General features: G+C 37.3%; 1 protein-coding gene across 10 annotated transcripts in view; it reads right to left on the reverse strand.

Moving 5' to 3' along the window:
* Nucleotides 1-12,536, reverse strand: part of rims1b (regulating synaptic membrane exocytosis 1b) — a 136,097-nt gene that overhangs the window by 18,021 nt on the left and 105,540 nt on the right. For 5 of the 10 annotated variants that reach the window (XM_041784905.1, XM_041784906.1, XM_041784904.1 and 2 more), the window contains 5 exons: nucleotides 9,080-9,169; nucleotides 8,017-8,094; nucleotides 4,358-4,423; nucleotides 1,956-2,069; nucleotides 1,471-1,571 (listed from right to left, as the gene is read on the reverse strand). In XM_041784905.1, the coding sequence (XP_041640839.1) occupies nucleotides 1,471-1,571; nucleotides 1,956-2,069; nucleotides 4,358-4,423; nucleotides 8,017-8,094; nucleotides 9,080-9,169 (449 nt within the window). The remainder of the gene's footprint in view (nucleotides 1-1,470; nucleotides 1,572-1,955; nucleotides 2,070-4,357; nucleotides 4,424-8,016; nucleotides 8,095-9,079; nucleotides 9,170-12,536) is intronic. The other 5 variants (XM_041784911.1, XM_041784909.1, XM_041784907.1 and 2 more) reach the window with 4 other exon arrangements.

Here is a 12,536-nt window from a genome sequence, read left to right on the forward strand (position 1 = left end):
CATCAGCATAACTGTGGATGAAATCTTGTGTACTGTGGAGGTTGCGATCTTTTTTGTGTTCAAGCGAGTCCTCTCTGTGTGTTTGGAGTTTTGTTCAGTCTGTGTATTTGGGAGTATGTGGTCTGTCATCTGAGTGGATCTTTGTTGGTCCCCAGGTGGAGTGCAGTGGCTGGTGGATTGGGTCCAACAGGAGGGTGGAGTGAGCATCGGATTGGCCCCCTGGCAGCATCACAGCTTTTAAATGCAGCAGTCTGCAGACATTGTTAACTCTCAGCCTCCAAACCTTTTCATCTGATTTTGAACTTTTTTTTTTTTTACTTTTGTGAGTTGTCATAGAGTCTATTTCTATTATTGGTAACTTGCATTTCTGGGTAATAACTTTGTTTGAGAGCAGTAAGACTGAACTGCCACTTTATCTCATTTTATCAAATTTTTGATTAAAGTTGTTAGTGTAAACTTTGAGTGACAGAAATAGAAATGTTTGTTAATTGGTAAACATTTGATCCAGCCTTTTTGGAGGGATCATCTTTATTATTGTGCTGCACACCTACCCCCCCTAAACATGTGCATAACACTCCCTCTGTCCTTGGTAAAAGAGACTTTGACATTTTTGCTTCATCATCATGGTCTGAGCTGCCAGGTCACCTCAGACTAGAGTGATCTATCAGATTAGAAGATTTAAAAACTAGAATTAAGGATCGTTTGACCAGAGCATGCTCATGTTTTACTGTTGCACGCTGCTGATTTGTTGACGGATGTTATCTTTATTTGTTTTGGTCTTCTGTTTGTTTGCTGCAGTCTTGGCCAGAATTTCCTTCTAAAAGAGATGTATTTATCCCAATGAGAAAAGGCCTGTTTAAATAAAACACCAATGAAAAAACCCCAAATAATAATTCCTTTGTTGGTCTTGTTTACATGCTGTAACGACCGATCTATCAGCTATTAGCCAGGAAAACTTAACCATTTTCTACTCTAACATATTAAAGATAGAATTTTCTCATATTAAAACATAATGAGAATTACTAAGACCTAGTAAAAGAAGTGAAAATGGCTTCTTGTTTCAAAAATAAAAGAAAATGTCTATGTCTTATGCCTCTATTATTTTGGCCAGCAGGGGGTGACTCCATTTCCTGCAAACAATTGTATTCATATAAAATCTGCCTTTTCCAAATTAATCTAAACATAACTACTTATTTCTAAACATTTCTGGGCAATGTTGCTAGTTTCAAGGGCTCTCTAATAATGGGAAATTGTTGCCTCATTTAGAGCAAAACACAAATATAAACTAATTCATAAAAATAAACTAAGTTCTGACCAAAAAGAAAGAAAAAAAAAACACAGCTTCTTTTAAAGACTTTCCAAGCTTTAAAATACTAGTTCACAAATGCACTTGCAATATTGTATTTGCTATGAGCATTAACACTCTGGAGAGCCCTAAACTTCTTAGAATAATCTTTGTAAACGCCTCACCTTGCTCTATGCTGCTGCTTTTTGCAGGAAGCTGAGGCAGCTGCCGGCCCCTGCGACCTGAGGAGGGAGTCCCCGTTGGAGAAGGGCTGCCATGAAGGTGTCTGACAGACAGGAACATGAATACACAAGGAGATGGAAAAAAAAAAGGAGAAAAAACATAATTACAGCAGTATTCATCACTGATTAATGCAAAACCCAAACTGAACCACCCAGACAAAACACTGCTGATTTATTTGTGAGGGTCAGAAGTCATGTTTGAAGAGGAAAATGTTCAGGAAAAAGAGCAGGAGGAGTCAAGGAGGAGGCACCAGACAGTATGCACAGTACAGCCCTATGTATCTGTTAATATGTTACAATAAAAAACATGTGTACCATAAACTATTTTTCAGTGGTACTTGTGCATACATTATTTCACCACACACATTAACACAGAGGAAATGAGCACACAGGAGAGCAGAGGCTTGTTTTATGGCTGTAGCATGCACCTGTCTACACGTGGTGAATTTGGGCAGGGCCCGGCCAGGGCTGTCTGCCCAAACGGCCTCAGCGGGCCCCCTCTCCCCCTACTGCCCCTCAGGATAGAGGTGGGCTGGATTCGACTGCCATCAGCAAATAAAACATAAACAAAACATAGAAAAAAATGCATGTAACTCAGTTTGGTGTCTGCTTTTTAGATTGAGGTCCATTATGATAAGAATATGCAGACAGTGCATATAAATCTTTATTCTAATAAATCTTGTTCACCCTACATCAACATAAACAAACATCTTTATCAATGCAGTGGCCAGGCTGCATAAAATGAACTAGATATTACTTCTTTTTTTTTATCATTCTTGATATGACACAATAAAAGTTTTACTGGAGCAAAAGAGTAACTTTTATTCACACAGACTTGTTGGGTTTCCTGCAGTGAGTTAGGACCGACTCTCGTGTCTTTATGATAACACAAAGGACAACCAGCTGTCTGCTAACTTAGCCTAACAAACTCAGAGGGAAACAGCCAGCATTGCTCTGTACGATAGGGTAAAAAAAGCTCCTTAAGATCACTGTTAACTGTTGAATACAGATTTTTACACAACCAAAGTGAGCAAGATTCAAGTTGTGAAGCAGCTTATAGAACCCCTAAGCCCATAAATAATAATTTCAGTGGTTTTCTCCTAATCTTGACAAATTGATCTCATTATTCCATGAAAAAAAATGCCGGTTTCCCCGATAAATGTGGGACTGTTCCTAGATCATTAGAAAACTAGTGACATTAGGTTGTAACTATGGGAAAAATAAGTTGTTTTCCCATGATAATGTGATAAATAAGTTGAGATCTTGAGAAAACAACTGCAGTCCAACAGAGTAAAATAAAATGTATGGACGCATCGGCGCTTCTGTAGTTAATTAATGTGGTATTTGGACCAATCAAGTCTGTTCTTGGAGAGGGTTCTGTCTAATCAGATCAACACTATTAATTACTTTTTTTCTTTAACCCTTTAAAGCCTATTGTATCATATTTGAAACACACTTTTATGAGATCTCTATCTAATCAACGCGATCAATAAATTACATAAAAAAGCTTCTGAATACAATCAGAAAAATGATAAAAATTTCCTTCCACTGCATTATCAGTTGACAAAAATGCCTGATGTATTAAATGTGATACAAAAAAGAAATATGTGAAATTTCATTGCATTTTTTCTTTTTGGGATTTTGGTAGAAGGTTAAATAAACATTTCAGTTCCAAAAAATGGGAATTCTCTGGCTAATATTTGAGTTATCAGGCTTTAAGGGGTTTACTGTTTGTGACAAACTGTTTTTTACTGAAGTTACAAGTGTACATCTGGTCATTTTAATCAGTACAATTGCATAAATCTGCACCATTATACTTCCTTTAATGTTCTAACTTTGTAAACTTCTTCTTTCAAATTCTACAATACTTCAGAATTTTCTTAGTGGTATTAGTGACAGCCTCTGGTTCAACATTAGTCACACTGGCCTGGCTCTGATTGGCTTTTGGAGCCAACTTACTACTACTACTGTGCAGAACTTTTGGCCTTTTGGCTTTTTTGTTTGGGCCATAAATTGAGGCTGAAGTAAAGCATGTAATGTAAGTAGTACTGAGTAGCCAAATAAGCTTGGCCGAGGACAACAGGAGGATTCACACAACCCAGGTGTGTTCTGGATGCCCTTTAATATTACCAGAGGCATGGCTGAATAATAAGTTAGAAAAAGTAACAATGTCATGAAGCGGTTTAGCTCAGTTGGTAGAGTAATCGCCCATAAACTGAGGCTGTAGTCTTCAATGCACTAGTTGTGGGATCTAATCGCATGTTTGGTAACACCCCCCCCACCCACCAATTTTCTCTCTCTCCATGTTTCCTGTCTCTATTTCTGGCAGCACTGAGGGCTTCCAATCTGATTTTCACCATAACCTAGCCCATCCTGTAGAGAACTTTGATCATTTGATATTAACAGAATAGCTGTATCTAATCACCATATCTTTACTAATTTTTTTTAAATGAAAGAAAACTTGTGAACAACTCCTGACACATTCAAGCCACGAGGAGCATCTATAGAATCAGCAAACAACTGCTTACACTGAAAATCTGCACAGGATTGGTCCTGTTCTCTTGTAGTCTTTTTTGTAGGTTGCTTTACATAATATTCCAGTAATGTTAAGTGTAATATGAGGGGTTTTTTTTTAATTTGAACTCACATTCAGGCACTCAACAAGCCTTTTTAAAAAGACAAAACAAAAAAATCAATATTTCAGCTTTGACCATCAGTCACTGACAGTCAGGTATCATCCCCCAGACTGAAAAAAGATGAAACATTAAAAGAAGAGATCAAAAACAAAATGAATGAGTAAATGAACGAAGGAATGAATGAACCAGCTTACCTATCTCCTTCCAGACTTTTTCTGCTGCCCCTGTGACAGTTTGGACTTGATGAATTGCTACACTGCCTGTTTTGGTAAACAGCAGACACAAAGAGAAGGAAAAAAAAAACACGAAATGGAGAATGACGACCCACAGAATGAAAAAAACTGAACAAGGACTGATGGGATAAAAGGTAAAACACTTAGATTTTGGTGAGGTTTTGTGTTTTTTAAAGCAATGTACCTGAGAAGTGCATATTGTTTTTTTCACACTAGCATCAGTGTTAGAAAAAGTAGTTCAAAGACAGAGACGTTAGAAAATCAGAGCTGGCACTCAGCAGAAAGAGCAGGTGGAGGAGAATAAAGGAGGGATTACACAGCATTAGACCACAAATATTTACAGGAAAGAAAGGGAAAGAGACACTGATCACAAGATCTGTGCAACAGCGTCATCTACACTACTGAAGGAGCTCTGAGCTGCAGAAGGTCTAACTTAGGGCTGGACAATATGTGGACTTCATTCAGGAATACGTTTTAAAGTGATACACAGTGAAGACATTATACTTTATCTATATAGTCTATAAAGATGCCAGGATTAATGCTCAGTAAAAGTGTTTATGGTAAGAACCACACACAGTGACATGCTTATTAATTACAAGATAATCTATTGTCTTTAGGATAAATGAGGAGGGATAACTTTATTTTTTTACTTCATATGCGCATTTACATCATAAGAAAAAATCAAAGGATTTTAATTCCTGTTTGATACCACAGCAATAAAAAAAGAAGTCCAAGACACCCAATATTGAACCATTGATTGATTCAAATGATCACAAATTTACTCTAAATCGCACAAATACTTTGGCAGCTTTTGGGGTTTTCCCCGCTTCTCCCTAGCTGCACCAATTTCTCCAAATTTTGCTGACATGTTTGTGTAATTTTGCTAGTGCTCTCTCTATTTTGGTTGAAAGTATGACTACAGAAACCGATCGCAAAATAGTTTAGGTTTTTATCATTTTGAAACTCATGGCATGTGAGACTACTGCAAATTTTTCTTTTCCTCACTGTTACTTATTCGCATTTTTCTTTACTATTTCTATGAGAATAAGGGTATGTGCAATATATGTGGGTTGTGTGTTGCCTCTTTTACTGATACGTGAAATTCTGTTTACACATTGATTGTCATTGCTATTGATATAATTTATTACTTAAATGGCAGGAGTCCAAGACAAATTTCCCTAGGGCAAAGTTGCTCTACCCCACTAAAGCAAAGAGCCAAATTCTTGCAAGAGCCACAATGTAAGCGGTGAAAAATGGCAAAAAACTATAAAGTGGCAATAAAAATAAGTTAAAGATGGCAAATAATGGTCAAACAGTGGCAAAAAGGGGTGAAAAGGAGGCATAAGATGGCAAAAATTGGGTGAGAAGTGAAAAAACGGGGAAAAAAGAGACAAAATAGGGTAGAAAGTGGTAAAAATGGGTGAGAAGTTAACAAAAATGAGTTACAGGTGGCAAAAATGGCCAAAAAACATGGCAAAAAATGTGTGTAAAAGTGAATAAAATAGCCATTAATGTGGGAAAATGGTCAAAAAGCAGAAAAGAATGGCAAGAATGATGAAAACAGTGGCATTTAATGGCAAAACGCAGCTTAAATGCTCGAAAAGTGTCAAAAAATGGCAAAAAAGGGAAAAAATTGCAATAAGCGAAAAGCAGGATTTAGAGGCAAAAACTGGTGGCAAAAGTGGGATAGATATAGTAAAACTGGGCAAAAAGTGTCAAAAAATGCAAAAGTGGGCTTAAAGTAGTGAAAATAGACTAAAAGCGGCGAAAAAAATGTAAAAAATGGCAAAAAAAAAATGCAAATTAGGGCAATGGAAACATACAGACAAAAAATAAAAGTTGACAATTAAATCCAGCTGTATAAATGTTGAGATTAAAATTGATTGATGGGACTTGCAATGGCTAATTTCTGAGGTCATAGTTTCCCTTATTAAAGGGTTCGTGAGGGAATAATATTTCAAATGAAGACATAATAGAGCCACATGTGGTTCAAGAGCCACACGTTGACTATCACTGTCCTAGGGGGACTATGAAGTGTATCATATCGTACTGTATTGTATTTTGACAACCTCAGTATAATGTTACCTTGTGGAGCGCTGACTTGATGGAATGGGCTTCTCAGTTAAAGACAACATGTGGCAGGTGGAGGAGAGTGGAGCGACTCACAGACTGTAAATCTGAGCTACAACAATCACCACCAGCAGTATGCACTACTACCATACTAGACTATATGGACAAAAGTCATGGCTGTTAATTACTGAATTCAGATGTTTTAGTCAGACCTGCTGCCACAGTGTATAAAATCAAGCACTTAGCCATGCAGTCTCTATTTGCAAACATATGTGTTACTAAACCTGTCATTCTGAAGAGCTCAGTGACTTTCAGTGTGATGCTGTGATGGATGCAATAAAACAGTCAAATTTCATCCCTGCTGGATGTTCCACTGTCAACTGAACGTGATATTATGGAAGCATTCAGGAACAACAGCAACTAAGCAACAAAGCGGAAGTCCCCAACACTCTGCTGACTCCATAGCTGAAGAGTTCTGAGCTTCCACTGGTATTAATGTTAGCAAAAAACTATGCACCTGGCTGAGCAGCTGCATGCAAGCCTCACATCACCAAGTGCATAGCCAAGTGTTGGATGGAGTGGTGTAAAGCAAACTCACACTGGACTGTGGAGCAGTTGAAATGTGTTCTGTAGAGTGATGAATCACGCCTCCCTGATTGGCAGTCAGATGGGCGAGTCTGGGATTGGCAGATGCCAGGAGAACGTTACCTGTCTGACTGCACTGTGCCAAACGTGAAGTTTGGTGGAGGAGGGATAATGGTTTGGGGCTGTTTTTCCGGGTTTGGGCTAAGCCCTTTGTCTCCAGTGAATGCTTCAGCATACCAAGACATTTTGATGATGCTATGCTTCCAGCTTTGTGGCAACAGTTTGGGGAAGGCCCTTTTCTATTCCAACATGATTTTACCCCAGTGCACATAGCGAGGACCATAAAGGCATGGTTTGATGAGTTTGGTGGGAAAGAACTTAACTAACTTGCAGAACCCTGACCTCAAACCTATCAAGCACTCTTGGGATGAACTCAAATGGAAATGCGAGCCAGGTCCTCTCGTCCAACATCAGTGCCTGACCTCATAAATGCTCTACACAATAAATGGGCACAGATTTACTTTTCACTTTTGTCCATAAAGTGTATATCTAGTAGGCGCAAACTCCTTACAGTGAACACAGATTTTACTGAAAGAGCAACTCAGCTGCACAGAAATTATACATGGTTGACTTTGCTGAAAGAAATGGATATCATCACACAGTAAAGATGAAAACTTTCCCATTATTGGGGGTCTGGGACAACTATTTTTGATGCTGTTATCAAACAGGTTCAAATATGGTTTGACTTCTACTAAAATCATATTACATTTTGTCATTCTGGTGTCATGAAAACCTTTTTTTTAAACAGAAAAAAATTGAGATTTTTGTATTTCGTATCACTGTGTAGCTAAAACAATACTGAGATAAGACTTTTGGTCCATACTGCCCAGCCCTAGTTCAACACTTAAAGCAGGAGGGCAAAGGTTTAAAAGGAGGGGACAGCAGAAGAGGCAGGTCTGGTATACCTGTCTTCATCAGTGGTCACATGTTCTACTAAGATCCTGGGGCTGGGGGGAGTCTTGTGGGGTAAAGAGATGGAGCACCTAGAGGGGAGGATGGGGAGGGTGAGGGAGGAGCATTCCAAGGCAGGAATACCAGGAGAAGATGTCAGAGAGAAATTATTTGGGGATCCTGTGTATACAGCAGAAGCTAAAGTTGACCTTTAGCCTCCATGCATTGCATTGTTAACAGCTAAATAAGCAACATGTGTGCAGATTAAGAGAAGAGAAATTCACTCCAGCCCCCCATCGAGAGGAATATCTTCAAATTAACAGTGTCAGCTCTTGGGTCAACACATCCCCCAGGAGTCCTTAGTGCATCTGTTTCAGATGAGTCTAGTGTAATTATAAATACTAAGTTACACTAAGGCCTCAGTAAAATGAGCCCAGGAATTAATCAGATTTTCTTCTACACTACGAGAAATTTATTTGCAAAAATTCAAGCTTTGCCATTCTTTCTTCAAGAGCAGAAAAAACAACTTCATTTTTTTTTTATTGCGCTTGAATGCTTATTTTTGACTATTTTATAGAAGTCAAAAAATCTATAGCCTGACAGGCTCTTGCATCAAGCAGATATGTTGCACAAGTTAAAATTTGTCTTTGAGAAGGTTTTGTTAGCAACATGTTTATTCAGCTCTCCATACGGACTGATTCTGCTGCATACACAAAAACCTGACTATCAAGGAGCTGCCATCATTTTCTATATTTCTATTCAAAATCTGAAACTGGAGACTGAACAGCTCTGCTTAGTCTATGTGCCAAACCCCTCAGGATTGTTTTTGTCTCACAGCTTTTATTAATTTTAAAGATTTAAAATTCAAACCAAAGGTAGATGCTTCAACGTGTACAATGGCAAATTCATTCATGTATGAGAGGGACACATGGCATGAGCTGGAGTGAGAGCATGCAACAAATGTTGGATGATTCAGGCTTGCAACTGATTTCAAAGCTGCTACTGAGAATTTAGAATATTCCTTGTTACTACAATAAAATTTAAAAAGTATGTGCATCATAGTGTTTAATTTAATACCTGTCTCTGTCAGAGGGGTGAAAGTTGGTGTCTGGTCTGAGACAGGTGGTGCTGGCACTCCTCACTCTGTCCAACGACGGCTGCAGGTCGCTGCATCGCCACAACATGGCAGCAGAGAGAAAGAGACAGAGGAGAGGAAAATAGAGATGGAGACAAGATGTACAAGGACAGAGGATCCAGGCATGAAAGGAAGAGATTGAGAATAAAGTGTGATGAGTAGGAGGTAGACAAAAGAAAATGGGAGGAAAGTGAGAGAGAGGAGGATAATGTGTGGTTAAGAAAAAGGACAGAGAGAGGAGACGAAGAAAATGCATCAGACGGTGCAGAAACATGTAATGGCTCTGATTCTGTATCTCCATTTATCATAGGCAGTCATTCCTCGCGGCCATACACTGCGAGACCACTCAGATGGGAGGTTGGTGGGTTGCCATGGGAACCAGGTCTAAGTGGGAGCGGGGACTGCTTGTGAGTGTGTTGGGGGGGGGGTGAATGGGTGAGGAGGAGGAGGCTCACAGCTGCATGTCTGTCACGTCACGCTGCTCTGTGACAACAGTTTCTTTCAACAGATGGTTGGCTCTGTGCCATCGCATGACACTGCACTTAATATTTCCAGGACAAAAAGCCTCACATGGACGACAACAAGGGCTTAGAGAGCAGTGTTGATTTAATGCTCTGCCAGGACGGAATCATATGGGCTCCAAAATAAAACAATAGGAAAGGAAGGTTTGCCATGTGAAAACAAATTAAAAGAGCAAATTTTAAAAAAGAATAAGTAAGTTAAAATGAGAGAATGGAGACATAAATTAAAAGTAGAAAATGTGGAATAAACAAAATATAAAACAACTGCAAGCATTCTCTTTTTTATTATTTATGCTTAGGTTTCCATATATAATGATTATGATGTTTTTTTTTGGAACGCATAATACTCAGGTGCTTTCCTTTTCTTTATAAAAGAAGTAAAAAAATCGGAACCGTAAAAGAACAACAACAACAACAACAAACAAAATAGCTGAAATATCCACCTTATTCCTGGGAGTCTACTGTAGCTATGACCATGGGTGGATCTTCAGGTACAGCAACAATAACAGCAACAAGAATTTGTCCCAGTGACTTACTAATGTGAATTTAATCAAACATCTAGATAAATGTTGTAATAAACTCAAAGTTATGAGTAAAATTTTCTGAAATGCCTGGTACCTGTCACTCTGGTTGCGGTATTAACAACTAGGCAAAGTTAAATACGTGTCTCTTATAATGGTGTTTTAACATAACATTACCATCTGAATGCGTCAAGGGTTTTATTCTTTAAATAAGAATATAATATTAACTCTGGAATATCATTTTATGTAGTTCATGTATGTATTTAAAGAGGGACTAGTTGGTGTAATAATTATTTCAGCAAAACTAAAAAGAGAAATGTTAAAGCTCCAACTGGGCTTGACATTTTGTTTGGAGTTTATAAAGTCGTGTCCCTCCTCCTTTAGTGGAGCATGTTTGTCCTTATTACTATGTAAATACTGATATGAAGCTAATAAACTTAGCTAAAGTAACCAGTGTACCTTATTTGAGGCAATTTCTTCATTTTTTTCCTCTCCAGTGGATGGCAGAGGAATAATGATAATATTCCATTTCAGGCATAACAGGTGGGAGTTTACATATTTTAATCTCCAAATCGCTCAAATAATCAAGATTAGCAGATTGTCACTGTGCAAAGTCCCAGTTAGAAAGAAGGAACGAGAAACCATGCCCACATGTCATGCAAAGTAACATGGGGGCAAGGTTAAGGTGGCTAAAGAATTACAATAATCAATAGATATATAAATAAATAAATCGATTAATTCTGAAAACGATGAAGTAAACATCTTCAAAGGATGTAGTCAAACAAAACTGAAAAAGAAAGAAAGTAACGTTACATATATTACAAATGGTTTCAACATTTGTTTTTGGATTTCTGTATATATTGATTTTATTCTATTTCTTTAAAAAATACACTCTTCTACTCCTTTTCACATGGTCTACATTTATTAAAACTAAATTAATATTGCCGTATAGATATTTTTGGTTCAGAATTAACCTCTATTATCTATTACTATTTCAAAGACAGTGAAATCCTTCATTTATATACTTCTAACAGTCATTGTCTTGTTATGGCTGCGACGGAGCTGCTATGACAATACACTCAATGTTTACTGTTGCAGTGGAAACACTGAATATTTCCATTAGACTAGCGCCTACATAGCTATTGGGAATATTACAAATTAAATGGGAACTGCTGCTGGGAGCTGCTGTTCTGCTGCTGTATATCATTCATGTTTTGTTCTGCTTTCTTGTTTCAGACCACAATTATTGTCTGCCATCGTCTGTGCTTTATGTCATGCAGGCGCCCTTATGTACACTCCTGATTTTCTCATAATTAGTGAGAAAAGCTGTTAAAAGTGGCCGTCCTGGTTGATGCTGCAAATGACCCCAGAATGTATTGTGGGTCGCTACAATGAGAACCAGGAAGTTGGCGGTGGAGGGTGAGGGTAGGTAGAGACATGCAGAGCTAAGCAGGCATCTCTACACATTATTGTCCTGTTTGCAAGCCTCCGCAGCAGCAGAATCCACAGACTGGAAGTTTAAATACTTAATATAAGAAAAGAAAAGATTTGAGAATAATTTAAAAGTTAAAAAAAAAAATGAGAAGAGTAAAATCAAGAAATAACAAATAAACCAAATCAATAAAAAAGGGGAGAAAAAAGATAAATAAATGCTGACATTAAAAAAATACTGTAAATTATTTACACATTTACTAGTTGTATTTTTATATCTATAAATATTTATATTTCTAATAGCTACATCTGTATATTCATTTATTTTGTGTGTATATGTTATCTTCTCTTTCGTTTCACATTTTTCATTATTATTATTATTACCTTTTAAAAAATGGTTAACTTACAAGGGTTAAAAGTGATAGATTTAAAATAATATAAACAAAAATAAAAATGAAATTAAAAAAACATGCACTGTGTGCAGAAGCATATAACTCACAACTAAAATAAACAAAATCATAAAAAATTTTAATTTGAAAACATGAAAATTCTAAAATAATTGAAGAATTAAAGAAAAATAAAAACATATATGTTGTATAATATATAAAATATTTTTTAAAAATGATATCATAAAGAGCCCTAGTAGTGTTTCAACATCATTTTACTCTTCATATTTTAACAGTTAATTCCTAAGTCTGTCATTTATATCTTTTATGTATTTCTTTTAAAAAATGCACTTGTTTGTTATCTAACTCTGATTATTCCCATGTATATTTTATATTTATGCTCCTTATCTTTCACAGATTCATCCCACATCACGGCTCTCTTCAACTCCTCACACAAGTGAATGTTTTAGCCTCTGTGCGTCACCCAAAGTTAGGAAGAAAAAAACGGCGGGTCTGGGAGGAGGGAGGGCAGGGGAGGAA

The sequence above is a fragment of the Cheilinus undulatus genome, linkage group 4, assembly GCF_018320785.1.
Source record: "Cheilinus undulatus linkage group 4, ASM1832078v1, whole genome shotgun sequence".
NCBI classification, from domain to species: domain Eukaryota; kingdom Metazoa; phylum Chordata; class Actinopteri; order Labriformes; family Labridae; genus Cheilinus; species Cheilinus undulatus.